At 38.7% G+C, this 19,561-nt stretch overlaps 1 protein-coding gene across 1 annotated transcript in view; it reads left to right on the top strand.

Moving 5' to 3' along the window:
- RGS7BP (regulator of G protein signaling 7 binding protein) overlaps positions 1–14,822 on the top strand; it is a 98,039-nt gene extending 83,217 nt beyond the window's left edge. Inside the window, exon 6 of the mRNA XM_079144890.1 lies at positions 9,915–14,822. Within this exon, the coding sequence (XP_079001016.1) occupies positions 9,915–10,006 (92 nt within the window). The 3' untranslated portion in view covers positions 10,007–14,822. The remainder of the gene's footprint in view (positions 1–9,914) is intronic.
- The last annotated feature ends 4,739 nt before the right edge of the window (positions 14,823–19,561 follow it).

Below are 19,561 nucleotides of genomic sequence, written 5' to 3'. Positions count from 1 at the left end.
TGTTCAAAGTCACACAGACTGTAAATAGAAAAATTGGGATGTAGACTCAGGCATTTCATCTCCAGAGCTATTTTGGAGTAGACATCCTAACAGAAACAGAGGGGATATTCACCAGAATGAGGGAAGGGCCACTTTATGTTTTTGTTTACTATTGTATCCCTAGTATCCAGAGATAGGGACATAGTAGAATAATACCTGGCACAAATGATAAGTGTTCGTTAAAGCCGGCCCAACTTTGCAGGCCCTGGGACTGAAGATGTGTACAGGGGATGAACAACAAGCACTCTCACAAAGCACATGCAGCTGGAGCAGCTTCAGAGAGTGGCACTGGAGAGTGGGGAAAGGCTTTTTAGAGGCAAGAAAGAAACTCCTCTTGTTTCCACTAAGCAAAGCCTGGGCGGGAGAGAGGACAGGGTGCTGCCTGCCTTGGAGCGAGGAGGAGGGGAGGAGGAGGATTTGGCAGCAGAGCTGAAGCGCCTCTTGGCTCAGGAAGCAGCTCAGCAGAAGGTAGAGAGGTGGAAGTGAGAACACCAGACGAAGAGGCTGAGAGGCTTGGGAGTAGCGTGGCCTCAGCTGCATGGGGCGAGAGGCAGAAGATAAGAGGCAGGGCACTTGGCACACCAGGTAGCTTCAAGCACCCCTAAAGGGACTGGCTGCCAAGGCCAGCTGTCTTTGGCCAAGGGCGTAGTGCTTTGTGGTTTTTAAAGGAAACAGATAACATGTTGTAGTGATGATAGATTGCTCGGATCAAAACATGGAAGATGTTGCTAGAAATAAGCAAATTTTAGGACCAAGAACCTTGGATTAAGGCTAGCAATGGTCCAAATGCTGTCTCTACCACCTATCAGCGTTTCACCCTGGAACAAGTATTTAACTTCTGAAAATTTTAATTTCCTCATCCCTAAAAGGGGACAATAATATCACCTACTTCAGAGCGTTGTCGTGAGGATTAAATGAAACAATGAGTCATATGCCTACTACAAACTTTACAAAGAGCAAACGCTTGACAGATGCTTTATTGTAAGTACTATTGTTATTACTGGTATCATTAACATTATTTACTAGCTGACCCACCCAGCTTACTTAGGAGAACCCCAAATCACCATTGAATCGAACAGTTCCTTCTTCCACCCACCCTGCAGGAGACCATGTGTTATATCCATGTGAGACTGGTCTTGAGCCGACAGTTCATAGCATTGCCTTCTGGGACTTTAGACTTGGAAATCATATCTAAAGTGTCCTCAGGGTCTAACAGGCTTAACAACTCTCCCGCATCAATAGCACCAGGCCCCTTGCTGAACCTCACTTCATATTCAGTTGCCTAGGAGGAAGACTGCCCAGGGTGCCTCCCAGTCTAAATTTCATGGATGCCATGAAACCTATATATTTTTTGATGGACATTTATTTATTTTATTTATTTATAGGGGATGCTGAAATCAAACCCAGTGCCTCACACATGCCAGGCAATCTACCACTGAGCCACAACCCTAGCAAAACCTATATGTTAAAATCACGCCATCTTTTTTTTTTATTGTAAACAAATGGGATACATGTTGTTTCTCTGTACATGGAGTAAAGGCATACCATTTGTGTAATCATAAATTTACATAGGGTAATGTTGTTTGATTCATTCTGTTATTTTTCCCTCCCCCCATCCCTCTTTTCCCTCTATACAGTCCTTCCTTCCTCCATTCTTGCCCCCCTCCCTAACCCTAACCCTAACCCTAACACTAACCCCTCCCACCCCCCATTATATGTCATCATCCGCTTATCAGCGAGATCATTTGTCCTTTGGTTTTTTGAGATTGGCTTATCTCACTTAGCACGATATTCTCCAATTTCATCCATTTGCCTGCAAATGCCATAATTTTATCATTCTTTATGGCTGAGTAATAGTCCATTGTATAAATATACCACAGTTTCTTTAGCCATTCATCAATTGAAGGACATCTAGTTTGGTTCCACAATCTGGCTTTTGTGAATTGAGCAGCTATGAACATTGATGTGGCTGAAAATCACGCCATCTTAAACATTCCCTCCATATCTGGTGGTAATTCATTCAGCAGTTTTTGAATTGTGCATTTGTGGAAAAACATAAATTTTATTCACTTAGTCTATTTTTATAGAAAGTATAACATAAATATTTTACATAAATTTGTATTGCTTTTGTAAACAAAAATAGAATTTTAAGTACCTTTTTAAACATAAGAATAATAATAAAATACTATGAGTTAAAGGAATAAATAATACAAGGACTTGAGCCCTGGATCCATATAGAGAATGAAAAAGAAAGAACTAGGAGGTGTAAGAACTTATTCAGAAGGAAATGGTACAGTAAGATTTTAATTGAAAAGGGGGGGGGGGATGAAGGATTGGTGGAAATGCAGGTGTCTTCATTTGGAGAAGAAATGGGAACCCTCAGGGTGGGAAGGTCCAGCTGTGTTCTCTACATGTTTAACATGTCCCCACAGCATGTTATCACTGTGAACTGGTTAACGGGAAAGAGGGTTTGAGAGCCTCCAGCAGGGTCCAGAGAGTGTCTGAGGGCAGGAGAACAGGTCTCCTGGGGTCCCTCTGGGAATGTTTTTTGACAAATGCATATGGCATCATTTTAACGAGCAAGTCATTGAGGTTCTTCTTTCGCATAGATCCAGGTGTACTACCGAGCTTTCCCATTCAGGTGATTTGTTTGTTACACAGGTCTAGTCTAATATGTGCAGAAAATGGTGTAAAGTATGGAAAAATCATTCAAATTCTTTTCTGTAGAACATTATTTTCAAAACATGATTCTAACTGGTTGAAAACCTTTATAGAAAGCCATCTGTTTTCTTTCTGGCTTCTTATTTCCTTTCTCTTTTTATTCCATTTACTTGTTTGCTTGAAAAAGAGAAAAAGGGGAAAGATACCTTTCTTGATCCTCGTTTTTCCTACCTTAAGCCCTGACCATGAAATGACCTGCCAGCCAGATTCCCCTCTTCTCCAGGCTCTCTCTTAGTCCTGTCTCAGAAACTGTTTCGTTTTCTTTTTATGGATTTAAAGATTTAATCATATCTTTCCCTTTCTACACAATCAAAACTTGACTCAACAAAAGTTTACTTTAAATTGATTTTCAGTGGGAAAGAAAGGAGGGTGGCCAAGGGCAGGGATTTTAATGGTTAGCGATGATGGCTTTATTTTAGACAAAGCCTTTTCTTTCCCATCCTTCCACTTTAAGACTGAAGACAAAGAGGTGCACAAAAGAGGAACCAGCCACCCTTGTTCTGCTGCAGCTCCCCAGCAGGCTCCAGGCGACACCCAGGTCTCCTGGCTCTCAGCCCGCTGTTCTTTCCATTGCTTCGGTACCCCTCCTGTCCTACATTCTGGGTCACTGGCAGTGCTGTAGGGAACTTCATTAATTATGATGGTCTTGCTGTGTCAAATGGATTACAAATGGAACCACCTGTGGAGAGCCCGCAAGGTTACTGACAAAGGCTAAAAGGAGATGGGAAAGTGAAGGACAAGCATCTTCTAAATGCACACTGTTATGAAACAAAGCAAATCGGCAGAAATAAATTAAGCCTGAAAGACAGTTTCACCTTTTCTAAAATTCTGACTTAATGCTGTGGGATGTGTTAGTATATTCACTCTTGCATAGAAGTCCATTGTTGATACCACTTATTAGAATCAGCCTGGAAATAGGTAAATCAGGAACCGAATCTGCTCTAGAGTGGGTGCCCACATGTGGACAGTACTGCTCTAGAGTAAACTGGGCCTTTGAACTGTTCTCCCAGATTTATACCCTCCATCTGCTCTGATCTGGACCACCATATCCAGAACCAATCTGGCCATATCAGTTCTTGGATATCTCGCTTTATTAAAGAGCACTGGGAGTTATGCTATTCTGTCCTGGAGGTGACCTTTCAGATCCTGTCCCCTGGGGCCTCAACTGAAGACTTTCTGTGTTTCCAGGTGGTTTTGGAAAGTTATTCTGGGCAATTTTACCAGTAGCCCCATATCCTTTGTAATCTCTGCGACCTTTTGTCCAGCTTTCAATGTGGCAAATTCAACCCCTCTCTCTCTTCCAATCTAATCCATGCATCAATTTCTAATTAATTACTCTATGTTGAGTCTCTACTCACAAATATTAAATATCTACTGAAGGAAGAACAGATCTCACTTCAGTATCCAGTGTCCTTATCATCATGCAACATATGATGGTCATCTATGATGTGCCAAATTCTGTGCCAGATCTGGGGATGCCTCCCTGCCCCCTCACCCCAGAGGCTGTCCCTGTAGACAAGGCAGAATTGGCTGAGAATCACCTGGGAAGCTTTACCAAATGACCCATGTCTCCCTCCCAGAGATTGTTCAGATAAGGCATGTGTACTCTGAAAAGGACTCTCCCTCCTCCTACACATATGTTAAGACACAAAGATTAGCACTTAGAATATAATAATGCCATAGTATTTGCACACAGGTTGCTACAAGATCATATTGGATTCTCACTTAGCCTGAATTCGAGTTGAACTGAGGAATCATTTGAGCTTACTTTTTAAAAGTATCTGAGCTGAGACTTTTAAGGTGAATAGGAGTTACTCAAAGAAAAAAATGGGGTAAAGACCATCTAGGCAGAAGGCTCTGAATGTGAGCAGGTATATGGGGAGATGAAAGCACAGAGAATTTTTTATAAACGTCAGCTCTTCAGTAGTTAGGAAAGTAATTTGATGGAGGCTTAAGAGAGAGATGAGAGGTCTGGGAATGTAGCTCAGTGGTAGAGCTCTTGTCTAGCATACAGGAGGCCTTTGGTTTGTTTCCCAGAACAGAGAGAGAGAGAGAGAGAGAGAGAGAGAGAGATGAGAAAAATAGATGAGTTATACCTTAAGGCCGCTGTAAGCCACCTTAAGAGGGTTGGATTTTTCTCCTGGAGGTCTTGAAGGATTCAGTTAGGAGAAAGGTACAGTATTCCAAATAAGAAATGCTTAAGATCTGACTTAAAGCTAGAAGATTGGAGAGGATGATGTGTCCAGTCAGAGGTGGTGCATAAGAAAGAGGCAGAATCAGGAATGAAACCTGGGGTCAGACTTGGAGTGAGTGAATAATGGTGTCATTCATTAAGTTAGAGAGAACAGAGGAGAAGCAGCAGAGGTAGAGAATGATTGAAGTGTTGGACACGGGGAACCTCAAGAGCACTGCTCATTTGTTGGTAATGCAGAGGTGGACATGTAATCCGGGAGGACAGACACAGAGCTGAGCATCTTCTACATAGTGGTATCTGAAGCCCCACAAATAGTTGAGACCACTCACGGAGCCGTGTGCAGAGAGAAGAGCCCTGGAATGCCAGAAGGTAAGGTTGGGCAGGAAAGGAGAGCAGTTTACAAAAAGGCCTGAGAAGAAATCCAGGAGAGCACTATGGAAAAAAATCAAAGAGAAGAGCAAGGAAAGAACAGCTACTAGGGCAGGGTGATAAAGCCAGATAAGAACCAAAGGTGTTCACAGGATTCAGCAGCAAGGTGGATAGTGGTGTCGCTGGCAGAAGCAAATAACTTGGAATTTTGGATATGGAAGCCTGGCTGGTTAGGGTCAGGGAGTGAATGGTAGTAAAAAGCTGGGGCAGCAGAGGTAAATGTATGAAGAGTTTCATGAAGAGTTGCTTACAGAGTGGTGAGAAGACAGGACTGAATGCAGATAATGTGCCAAGACCTATAGCAATTGTTTATAGAAGGAATGAGAACATGACAGAATGCAGAAGCATAGAGCAGTCAGAAAATACTTTATGGGGGAGAAAAAAATGTTTTAATCTTGAAATGGAGATTAGCTTACCATTCATCTAAGGAGGTAGGACTTTTCTGGGAAAAAAAAAAAACAGCATAAATAAAGGCAAGGAGGCAAGGGAAGATGTGAGCATTCTTAGGGAATTCTTAGGGCATGCTTAGGTTCTGTCTGATATCCTCCTTCAAACCCTTCATTCCAACCAGACTGGACTGGTGACTTGGATCCAAATTTAGTGGCCTTTGATCACCTCCATGTCTTTGTCTATACTGTTTTCTTTATTGTGAATGCCCACCCACTTCAACAAACATCCAAGTTCTCCTTATTTACTGTGGTCCAGAATGATCACTAGGACCTCCCACAAGCTTGCATGAATGTTTTTCTTCTCCTCTAAATGAGAATGATCCTTTGTCCCCTCCCCTTGGGAACTCTTACTCTATATTTGGAGCTCTCTTATGGCATTGTATGAAGCCTCATAGTTACTAAAGGAACCATCCTTGCAGCAGGAACTATGTTTCTGTTGGGACTCATTTTAGTATTACCCTCAGTACCCAACACAGGGCCTTCTACTTGGCAGGTCTTCAGTTCATCTGTGGTTCTCAAAGTGTGGTCTCAGAACCAGCAGCATCAGCATGTCTGGGTGCTTGTAAGAAACACTGATTCTCTGACTTCACCCGCAACCTATTAGAAACTCTGCCAGTGGGACCAACAATCTGTGCTTTAACAAGCCCTCAGATGATGCTGACGCAGATAGTGTTTGAGAACCACTGAGTCCCTGCAACACAAACATTTAACTATAGTTCCTTTATCTACATTTTTCTTATTATATTTGAGAACACGGCTTTATTTGAAAACTTCTCACTTTCATAATCCTCTTTTTTTCAACATATCATCTGTATAAGAAATTTGAGAAATTTATTAACCAAGAAATTTGAGCAATAAAGAAATGATATCCTTATGTCCTATGGGATTTCAGTCCCTGGTTTGAGTAGCATCCAAGAACTAAATATCAAATGAATAGGGTCTGACCTTACTGATGCTTGAATTTCATATTCTACCTTGTCTTTCACTTTGCCCTTTGCTTTCCTCTCTCCTTTTCCCTTCCCCACTTTTCATTTTCACTTTTAAAGCTGTCCTTGGTTATAGTCTCCTGACATTGTGCACTTTGGAAAAAAGAAGCTACAAAAGTCTCAATTAATAAACCACATCCAAACAAACCTTTGCAATAAAACTCAAAGATTTCCCAAAAAGTTCAAGTGGATTAACCCAGACAATTTAGAATTGCTCACATTCTTTCAGCAACCCTTCGCTTCGGAGATGGGATTTCAACCAGTGTAAAGAGACATCTTTCCTTGGAGTCAAATTCACTTCAAACCATTCCAGGCATACTTCCTGCTTGGTGAATTTCAGCATTTACTGCAGGTATCAGTTTCCTGTGGTGTAGAAAGCTGCTCTGAATTTTGGCCAAGAAGTTCTCAGCTTTTTTGTTTCTTCAGCCCTGGGTGATGATCAGACAAGCTCTGGGCTAGGCAAAGGTGTCACAAATGCACAACAAAGATTCCCCAAATCAGCAGTGGCCTTAATAGGCAGCCTACCCTTTGCTTAATGTCTAAGCACTTTCCCCATCAATCCTAACACTTCTACCTTATTGTGAGTGACATATTTATGATATAAATATGTACATATATATGCAGTATGTGTACAGTGACCTATATGTGCAGCATACATATCCCACATATATGTATGTATACATGTGTGTATACATGTGTACGTGGATATGTATATGATCTGTACATATGCATCTATAAAGAAGGTTAAATGAGAAGAATTTCAACACCATAAAAGCTATACTACTGAAAGTCTTTTTGATTCACTGTAATGAATGAACAAGACTCAGTCTTGATAAAAAAAAAATCACATAATATTTAATACACTAAAATAAATTGGACTAAACATCTGACCACAGCATAGAGAGGCACACTTTCATTTGTAAAAACAGCATCGTGGCACATATTTCATCATACAATGAGAATAATACACATTAGAATTGTTGTTCATAATACATGAAGACCAGTTAAGTCTCTCCTCAAATCTGTTTAGTATTAGGGGGAAGGAAAGCAGAGAATGTAGGAATTTGGAAGATAGATCTCCCAAGTGTTAAAAAAGTGGAAATATAAAAAATCTTTCTTCCCTATGTAGATTCCTAGTTTTGATGACTCTGTTCCAGGGAAGCATTGAAGTGCAGGTCAACTTGAGTTTCAGGAAATGTAGTTACCCTTCAGCATCTTAAAGAGTCTCCCATAATCTTTGCCATCTCCACTTAGGTTAAGCCCATTGATCATTTGGTGGTTAGAGAAATAAGAGTCCTAGAAATGATGAGAAAGCACGTTATGATTTCTTTTTTTTCCCCCAAATATTCATGGTTCATCTGTGAGAGATTCTCTTGAAAAATGAGGTTCATGCATATTGTCTGACATTGCTTTCAGTATCTTAATCCTTTGGGGACAAGTTAACTCTAAAAGAAAGATGTTCTATTTTTAGCTTTCACAATGTTGATGTTCAGATTATCATAAATTATATTTCACTATGGAAAGGACAAAAATAGTCCTGTTAACAGAATCTGAGTTTTAAAGAAAACATTTTAATCTGTGGAGACTGGAGAAGGGATCATGTTTGAGTCATTTGATGTGCCCAGTTGGGGCATCTGTTCTCTTCTCTGGCTTGGACTTGTAAATATTTAATATAGTGTTCCATTCTAAGAACTCCTGTCAACTTTGGTGGACGAGGCCCATTTACAAGTAAGTATGACACACAAAAGACCTTAGGGATAGGGCGGAGACGCCTGGGCAATTGGATGATACAGTTTATGTAAGAGGACCAGAAAGCCAAGATTTATTTTAACTTGACAGTTTCCTAAGCATCTAGGCTCAGTAATCAAGAAAAACAAACCCTCACCTACAACCAGCTCTATTGAGGTGAGGCATTTCGAATTCACCTCCTCATTTAATTCTGTGCCCTTTGCAGATTTTCTGTCCTCTTTAAGGTTAGGGTGGGTAAATGGGGATCCGCTAAGCCCCACTCTGAAAGGGTACCTAACAGTTCGCCAGTGCCACCTAGTCATTTTGTTCCAGTCAGACCTTGTTCTAGAATCACCCCAGTTGGCAGTTTGTAGGACATTCCCTTGTGGTCCTGCCCAGGCTCTGAGACCCACACTGCCCAGTTCTGCTCCAACAGGATCTTTCTACCCTCTCTGTCTTTTGGACTGCACTATTTAAACAACAGCAACAACAAAAACCAATTCATTTAACCAGATCTGGCTTACTGATTTATTTCTTCCTCTACTTGTTATCAGCAAAAATCTTCAAACCAATACTTACAAATTCAACAGTTACCAATCTTCTCTGGTTGCCTTAATATACAGAAATCTATAGAAGATGTTGGGGAAAGACCCAACAGGAAATATCTGAAATTTTTTCCTGAGACATGAAGGAAGTAAATAGAGCTAGGGTAATGGTGCTATGAAAAGGAAAAGAGTTAACAATGGCTATATTACCTGAATGCTTCCTCTTTGCAAGGCACTAAGTTACCTGCCTGAGCTGAGTGTTTTTCATAGCTTATTTTATTTAATCCTCACCTAAGGTTAGTATTATTATTAAAACCTAATTTGTAGACTGAAAAACTGAAGCTTAGTGAGCTTAAGTTACATGCTCAACATCACAGAATTAGTAAATAGCAGAGACAAATTGAGAAAAGAAGCCAGAGCATGCTCTTTCTAGTAGCAACATTCTTCTCCCAACACAAAGATTGCCTCTAAGCAGTTTTAATTTAATTCTGAGTAATTATTCTCAATCTTGGGCTATTTTACCCCTCCTCGAGGGGACATTCCGTCATAACTGGGAACATTTTTGGTTTGTCTAAACTGATGGGGGACTGTTCTTTGGTGTCCTGGAAAGTAGAGGCCAAGGATATTGCTAAATATGAAGCATCCTGCAAAGCTCAGGATGGTCTCCTACAATAAAGAATTAATTATCTGCTCTGAAATGTCAACAGCGCTGAGGTTGGAAAAAGCTTGATTCAAAGGATCATGCATTTTAAAAGCCAATTCATAAAGAGCAGGGCTTTTTTTGTCTATACCTCACTCATATGTACATTCTGTCCCCTCACAGATGACAGCAGCCTTCTGAATCTAACTCCCTACCCTCTGGTTAGAAGACGGAAGAGAAGGTTCTTTGGGCTGTGTTGTCTTGTCTCAAGCTAGGCAGTTCTTCTTCCTGGAAGCCCACCATGGAAAACACCTGAAAAAAAAAAAAAAATCACAAAACCTGAGGACCTCCAGACAGCTGGACCACACAGTGACGGGTTTTTGTCTATGTTTTCTATGCTTCCTTATTACTTTTATCTGCCTCTCCCTGCCCTTTTAAATGATTTTACACTTGAAAGCAGCTGCCTTCAAGAAAAAAAAAAAAAAAAAGAAAGAAAGAAAGAACAGATTCAAAAAGCAGGCTGTTTTTAAAAGGATTTTTAAAGCTGACATTGTGCATGTCTGCTCCAAACCATGCCATGACAGATGCAAGGATTATGATTTTTAAATTATTTAAAGATTTTTTAAATGTATTATACAGAGAAAATTTATTTCACATATAATAGTCTATCTATAGCTCTTACTGATCTCATGTTAACATTTATCATACATGAAAGAAGTCTTTAAACATAGAAATTATTTAAAACTGCAAAACTGTGTTCAAATAGTCAAATCTATCAATATCATTAGAAATAATATTATAACCAAACATATCACCTCACCTATTGCTTTCTCTGCACTGATTTAAGTTTAGTCTTCCATTCTGTCAGAATCTAAAAGCTTCAACATAAAAATATCTTAATTTATAATGCAACGAAAATCATATATGAAAAATACTTAATTTTGTAAATATACAATAATCCTAATAACTTCGTACAATGCATATGGGCAACTAAGTTCCCTTTGATCCAATGGTGTCTTTTCAGCTTCTTGGAGAATGAAGTTATCCAGTTAGGAAATGGTGTAGTAACATATACAATTACCCTCCAATGTAAAATTGAATATTATCACATTTCGTTCTAATTGAAATCTGAAGCATGGTGTCTGCACATCAGCATAGTGTTAAATCTTATAGGGCATGCTGGAATTAGCTCAGATCGTAAAAATATTTAACATTTTACATTATTAATAAAAAATTTTTAGTTAAGCTAAGCTTGTCTCATTTTAGATGACTATGCAGATATGACTTTTCCAATGTGTACTTGGTGTCTTGTCTTATGCTTAGAATCTTGAAAGCAGGACACATTAAGCAATACTATATTTTAGAAAGGAGGAAGCCACATGCTTTGTTTATCTGCTCCAGGCTTCATTGTGATCTTCCTCCACTAAACTTGTAACTTGGTATAAATTTTCTTGTATTTTCCCCTGCTCTTCCTTCGACCCATTTCCCAGACAGAATTTCCTATGGATTGAAAGATTAAGTCTTTGCACTTCTCTTCTTGTTTCACATAGTCTGAACAACTGTCAAGTCGGACAGGAGATACCAGGGTCCAGTACAGTAGAAGAAGGAGCTAGAAGCCTATAAGTGGTTTATCCAAGACACAATTTTAATCCCAACCCTGCATAGACACTTACATATGCACTAATATCGTGACCTAAAAACTAAATATATTAAAGCTTTTAGCTTTCATGAAGATAAGAGAGTAAATAATTATTCTATTAGGTTGAATTATATGAAATTGCTGGTATTTGACTGTTTTGACCCACAAAACGGCATTTTCATATAGTTCATTCTGTTGGAATGGTCTTCTAGCTCCTTGTATTGAAAGCAAGCAAAAGGATTAAGGGGTTGGAGGAGAACTCAAAAGGCTATTCAGGTCTCTATTTTGATTACACCAGCTATTTATTGACCTTATTCTTGGAGTCCAGAGTTGGGTTTCAAAGGACTGGTAATGAAAACAGGATTGTCGGTATACCTGACTTCACAAAAAGAAGTACCCCTGACAAGTTATATAAGAAAAATCACAATTTTCTAGGTTAAATAGTTGTAAAACACTTGTGGGACCATGCTATTTAAAGACTCAATTGAATACTCCCTTAGAAACAAGCAACCACTCCCAGATTCAGTTGGTCTGCCCACCTTCCTGGGTCTGGTTCATTTTTATCCCCTGAGCTTATTTTATTTAAGGGCCTCTATTTTTTAAATTATGATGTAGCCCAAATTGGCAGGCTCTCAGCTCCCATCTCTGCCTTCTCCCACCCTTTGACTATATTGACCCCTTAGCTTCAATCTTGTTCCTACAAATCCATGCAAAGCAACTAACTGATAAGTCTGACCTTGGCGTTCAGCACATTCTTCTAAATGCCTGACCTAAATCACTTCTGCTTGGTTAATTTGTGCTCACTCTCGCCTTAGTCTCAGTGTGAAGTAACACTTACCTTCTGTGCAATTGTCCTTTGTACAGCTGAAGACTGTTAATAAATTCAGGTCTCACCTCCATGTCTGAGAAGGCTGTAGTAGCTACTCATGGAGATGGGAATTTGTCTAATTACCTAGCCAGACTTTCCATATCTAAGGTAATATATTCAGTCACCTTATCTTTTATTCATAGTGCCTGTTTTCCAGCCTTCAATCAGTTTTATAGTTCCTGTAGACACACTCCAAGATTTATAGATGTCCTTGCAGTAGCAGGTCCTAAAAATTACATTTAGTACTCAAAGTTCTGATAACCTACATTGGCTCAGAGTTGCAATAGGTAATTCACCATCTCCCATTAGATACGCTAGCACATCCTTCAGGAGGTACCCCTCTCTACTCTCACCTACCCAAGGACTTTTTCAGGTGTGGTCCCATGAGATAAAGTTCTGCTGTCTTGGCTTCCTGCTAGTGATTTGCTTTGAGATTGGCAATAACACTGAGCTGATCTCAAGGGTAAGAAGAGAATTTTGAGCTTATTTTCTCATGTGTACCCACAAGCTTGAAAGAGAAAAGGATGTAAACTTTTTGTGGCACACACTCACTTATTTGACCACCTTATTTGTGATATCCTATGTTGATTTTTTTCCCCCCAGATTACAAAGACAATATGTGTTCTTTGTGGGAAACCTGAAAAATACTGCCTCATAGAAGGAAAATAGAAATCACCCAATTCCACCAAAATCATTTCATTTAAAGCCCTCTGGACTTTAAATCAGTCAGGGACTGGGCCCAAAGTCACTTTTGGATGAGTAAAATGCCCACAAGGCCAAGGTGTCACTTTGAAAATCTCTCTGCTAATGTTTTCCTAGCATCTAGGTGCAGACTCACTGCACGGAGAGCTTTAAAAGTAGCAGAGTCTGATGCAGTCTCAAATGAATTAAAGCTCTTAGGGGAAATTCTAAATTCTACCTGACCATTTTGTTCCTCCGTGCTCCTGTGAAAACTGTTGAGGTGCTCAGTGTTTGGCAATACTGCCACCTACTGAAAGCTGGGCTTCATAATGAGAGGAAAATAAACAGTATAAAACCATTGGATTCATTTAAGAAAACGAACAAATGGGCCAGTTTATTAATGATCCTGTCTGGAATTTCAGACTCTGAAAGTCTCAACATTGAAAGGATTAAGGCTGTCATCCAGTTTAACCTTCTATCCTCTGATCCAATACTTACGCACTATCTATTACTGCATGTGTTCTAGAATGTCACCTAAAGGACAACATTCAACCTTTAGGTAACTATAGTCAGAATAAGAAAAAGCAGTGGTACTAGTGGCCTCAATAGAATTAAACACACAGTCTGCAATTGACCTGAGGACATAAAAGAATTGAGTACATTATAAAGATGACATTTCAAATTTGAGAAAAATTTGCATTATTAAATAACATGTCAGGATAACAGATTAGCCATTTTGGGGGGAAAATGTTAGAATTATACCTCATAGTATAATTATACCTCATCAAAATAAGTTTTAGATCAAATTAAGATTAATGTGTTAAAACACATAATTAAACATATAAAAGGACTAGCAGGCAACATGGATAAAAATGCAATTTTAGAGTGGAAAAAGCAAACAAACAAACAAAAAAGTCTGTCTTAAACTTGATGCCCATGGAGAAAACTGTAAGGAAAAGATGGATAGATTGGACTGATTTAAAATGCAACATTTCCTCTGAATAAAACACCAAATTAAGAGAAAATAATATTTGTAACATATGAAACAAAGAGCCTAGATCTCAAGTATCTATAAAGAATTTAAATACCATTGCTTCGGGGAAGTTTCCATGATCTACGACCCCTGTGCTTTTTTCATTACTGCTTGTTTAACTGTCTGGTTATCCTGCTAAACTAGAAGTAGAGATGATAACAACCATGACTATTTTGCTTACATTGTTTCCCCAACTACTAACACAGCTCTAGACACACAGAAAATACTGAAAACATTCATTGAGTGAGTGAATAATGAATGAATGACCTAAATGATATTTGATGACTCAAAAAGAAGCAAACTTTCCCGTGGAAAATTGAAGTACACATAACCTAAAATAACCTAAAAGAATTCACTAATAATAAATACAAAAATAGTTGAATATACTAGTAATCAAAAATGCAAATTAATGATAATCTTCCTTTTACATCTCAGAAAGAGGGTTTAAAGAATTAAAGTTTCCCGGGACTACTAAGAAGTATGGAATGAACATTCTCTAACAGTCAACAGGAGTTTAAATTGAGTCAACATTTCTGGAAAATATTTTGGCACTGTATTTTTCCTGTATGCCCAATAATTCCATGTTAGGGGAATCTTCTTTTAACATTTTCAGAAACAAATGAGTAAAGATGCATTTATTCATTACACAAAAATGTGCAAGGAAAGATGTTTATAGCAATATTATTGGAGAAGTAAGAAAATGTAAATAAATCTACAATATGGTTAGTTGAATAGGGTACCTTCATTAAATGGAATTCTGTGCATCAATAAAGAATAAGCACTATGTATATGTATTGAAATGTACAGGTTAGATTATTAAATGAATAAAAGGAAGTTGCCGAAGAATAGCATAAGATCCCCTTTTAAAAACATACATACACATGTGTGCATTGGAGTCTGAAAGGATGTTTGCCAAAGGATAACAGAATTTATCTCTGGGAGGTGAGATTTGGAGCAATTATATTTTCTTTTTGCATATCTGTAATTTCTAATTTTTCCATAATGAGCATGTAGTATCTGTATAATTTTTTCAGGGAATAAACAATGATGTTCACAATATATATTAAATGAAAAACATGCTATAAAACAGTATGTATACTATGATATAATATTTGTAAAAAGAAAATTATATATAAATATATCTATGTATGTATATATATATGCATAAGCAAGCTAGAAGGACATACATTACAATGTTAATAGCAGTTATCTATGGGTAGTGGGATTATGGGTGATTATTTTTTCTTTTTGCTTTTCTGTGTTTTCTAATTTTTTCTACAATGAACATGTATTACTTGTGTAATAAAAACTAATAATAAAAGTTTTAAAAATATGTAAAAGTGAGAGATGTTATGACTCACCACTTCTCCTAACCCCCCCACCCCACAACACTTACTTAACTTATTCCATGTTATTAAATGTGAGCAGAGGAAATGCCAGGGCACCAGATTGAAAATAAAAGAGAAAGAGGGGTAGGGAGGAAACAGAGAGGGAGGAGGAAATGGAGTGAGACAGGAAGGAAGGAATGGAGGAAGGGAGGGAGGAAGGGAAGAAAGGAAAACAAGGGAAAAAAACTATTAAGTGAAGTCAATAGAGAACAAAATCAGGCTTTGGAAACTTTTTCACTAACAATAGCAATATCTTTAAATTAAGTTCATCTGAGAGCTATATCAAGTAAAAAATATATAGATTGAAGTAATTTTATTTATGAATAAAAGGATGCACACATACACACGCACACACACACGCACACACATCTGGAGAGACATCTAGGTATGAAATTCTGATGGAAATATATCCCACGAATCTGCTTGAAAGTCAAACTACTGAGAGCAGCTGTTGTCAAGGACTGTGCTGTGAGGCTGGGAGTTAAACAATCCAGATCTCAAATGTGCTGAAACCAAGTCCCTGGCTGTGGCTGGCTATTTCAGTACTCATTGTCTCCTTTTTTTTTTTTTTCTTTTCATTCAGCAAAAGAGACCCCAAATATCAGGGACACATCGCCATTTAAAGTAAAGATTTTGTTTCCCAAGCTCCTTTGGATGTGGGTGTGGCTATAAAACTAATTTTGACCAATGGTATATGAGTGAAAGTGTGCAATTTCCAGGTAACATCCTTGAAACAGGGAGTGTGCACTCCATCTCTTCTTTCCTTCCCTTTGGACTGCAATGAGAACAAGAGTGTAGAAGCTGAAGAAACCAGATCAGACCCAGAAATGGAATCACATGAGGTTAACAAATTCCTTAGAAGGCCTGGGTTATCAATTTCCATTATCTTAAACATGGAAATCAGTCAGTCAGTCAAATCACTTCCATCTTGTTTAAGTCATTAGTAAGACAAATCTTTGTATAGAAGAACCATTCACTAAATTAATGAGCTTCTCTGAGTTTCCATTTCTTCAGCACAAAAGAAGGATTATAATACCAACAACACAAGATATTCAACCAAATAAGTGTCTAATTACTTACTTCAAACCAAAGCACTTTTATTTGAAAAGCCAACCAAATAAAACATTATAACATACTGTGTTGGAGAAAGCAAGGGAAAGGAGAAACTTTTAAATTGTGTTTTGAATCAAAGAAGCTATTGATTTCCATATGGAGAAGAAACTAAACTTGAGCCCTAACTCATACCATAAATAAAAAAACAATTCTAAACGTAAAAAATTCCAAGTTGGTTACTGTATTAGTCAGATTTCTGTCATTGGGACCAAACTATCTAATAAGAACAAATTGGAGTGGAACGAATTTAACATAACTTTTATATATATATATATATGAATACCACAGTGAACCTCACCATCATATTCATCTACAAGAAATTAAAATAACCATGGGTAAATGGCAGAAAGATCAAAAGAGGGAAAGGAGCAGGGAATGGGGAAAGAAAGGGGAAGTAGAGGTACTAGGGACTGAATTAGAATAAGATATATTTTCTTTTGTAATTATGTCAAAATGGATTCTACTATCAATTATAACTAAACAGAACCAATTTTAAAAAAAGGAAGAAAAGAAGGGAGAAAGAAAAGTTTATTTTGGCTCACAGTTTCAGTTAATTGATCAGTTGGCTCCATTGTGCTATGCCTGAGGTCAGGCAGAACATCATGGCAGAAGGGCATGGTAGAGGAAAGGTGCTCAGCTCATGATAGTTGGGAAGCAGAGGACAGCAGGGACAAGGTATAGTCCCCAAGAACACATACCCACCTAGACCTACTTTTTCCAACCATGTCCCACCTGCCTACAGTTTCCTCACCTCCCAGTAGTAGTTCATTCAGCTTTCAATGGATTAATCTACTGATGAAGTCAGAGCTCTTATGATCTAATCACTTCCCAAGAGCCTAACTTCTGAACTGTATTGGTGACCCAAGCCCTCAGAACATGAATTTGGGGGTGACACTTCATATCCAAACCATAATAATTCATGATATAAAGATAAAAAGGAGAGCAACAAAGTTTCAAAAAATAATATAGGAGACTATATTCTTCCCTGTAGAATTAAAAATAGTCCCTACCAGGATGCAAACTGCCTTGGAATAGTGTTTAACATTATCTAATAGTATCATAGAACATTTAGGACTATGAATAAATAATTTCACTTGTGGGTAGAAATCCATCAGAAATGCATGTGTATGTATTAAAAAACAGGTAAAAGAATGTCCACAGTGGCATATTTGTAATAGCCAAAAACTATAAATGATTCAAGATTCATCAAAAGAATATGTAACAAATAAATTGTGATATATTTCAACAATCACCGGCTACACAGCAGAAAAACTTCATTGCAGCTGTATACAACCATATGAAGGAATATAACCATTACAATGTTGAATGGACAAAAGTTAAGTGCAAAAGCAAGCATACTGCTCTTAGCAGCCATCATTCACAGCAGCTGGAAGAAGGATGCCCTGGCCCCACAGCATCTACTACAGCTCTTTGCACAGCTCAGATTCACTTGCTTCCCACAGAAAGTTTACTCCATCCAGGGACAGCTTCTTCTGAATTCTGTTGTCACAATTCCTGGGGACATATACAAATAGAGGACAAATCAAAACCCCAACTTTTGCAGTTGGTAACAAGATTATACACTGATACTCATTATCTCTTTTCCCTCGTCCTGGGCTGGCACTTCTGGGTTGCCTGGGGGGATGGCCACGTCCTCACCGTAGAATGGTATGAGACCATGGTTACCATGCTCTTATTGGACTGTGGTTGCTATACTTTCCCACTTACTGTTGAGCTTGTGCATGGGTATACCAAGAGACAACCCAGAAGGTTCCTTGCATGAACTCTTTTGTTTGTTCCATGAATTCTTCTATTTGCCTCCTAATTTACTGGAATAAGAAATCTAAAGTGACCATGAAGCAGCTGTGCTTCAAGTTTACTGGGACTTTCTTTTCATTAAGATCCATAGATTCTACAGTTGTACAGATAGGAAGCACAGATTTCTCAGTAGTTCAAAGGCTTCTACCCTTACCCCTTGATTTTTGGATTCATATATTCTCTCTATTGGAGCTACAGAACCATAAAGTGAGCATTTTGGAGTGTAGTGTGTCCTGAAGCAGGAGACCCAGAGTAGCATGGGTCCTCTTCTTTAATAGGCCACATCACCACGCCATCAGGAAGGAGCTTCTGCAGGGTGGAGTATGTGTCAGGAACAGGGAATCCCACAGTCATGTTTTTGCTGATGTGCCTCCTCTGCTGCAAAGTGGTCTGGCTGTACATGATCCCATGTCAACAGATCAAACACTATCCCTGAGTCCAGGGTAGTGGGACTGGTTGATTCCCTGAATTCAGCAAAGGCAAAACACATTCAGAAGACAGGTTAGTCCTAATCAGGGCAAACATTGTCAATTTGTCAACAAGTGGCAGGTTATTTGCCTTGTAACAAAGGCACAGTGTTGATCTCTATTTGTCAACAGGCTACACGTTCAGCAGGCCTAATGCCTCCTAGTTTTGGTGAGAGAAGTCTGTATGAGTTTCCTACTGATGCTGTAACAAATTATCACATACTTACAACAACATAAATTTATCAATGTCCCATTCTTGAGGTCAGGAATTTTTTTTTTTCTGATCGAAAATCAAGGGTCAGCAGGCCTTCATTCCTACTGGAGGCCCTAGAGGTGAATCTATAGGTTCTCAAAGCCCCCTGCATTCTTTGGCCCATGACCCCTTCATCTTCAAACCAGCAGTACAGCATCTTTAAAAATCTCTCTCTCTCTCTCTCTCTCTCTCTCTCTCTCTCTCTCTCTCTCTCTCTCTCTCTCCCCCTCCCCCCCGTCCCCACTTCTCTATCTCCTACTTCTCTCTCCCTCTTTCACTCTCTCTCCCTAACCCCTACTTCCATACCACTTCTTCCTTGACTCTGACCTCTGTCTCCCTCTTACTAGGACCCGTGTTGTTAACTTGCACTCACCCAGATAAGCCAGGATAATTTCTCACCTCATGATTCTTAACATAATCTTTATTTGCAAAGTCCCTTTGCTATGCAAAGTAATATATTTACATTCCAGAGATCAGGAATGTGAACCTCTTTGAAAGGATCATTATTCTAACTTCCACGGACCAATGCCGTTGAGTCTTATTTGTAAGCTCCCTCTCTACCAAGAGCTG

This window comes from Sciurus vulgaris (genome assembly GCF_902686455.1).
Source record: "Sciurus vulgaris genome assembly, chromosome: 6".
NCBI classification, from domain to species: Eukaryota; Metazoa; Chordata; class Mammalia; order Rodentia; family Sciuridae; genus Sciurus; species Sciurus vulgaris.
Note: the sequence above shows the minus strand (reverse complement) of the source record. Positions and strands in the feature narration are given on the sequence as shown.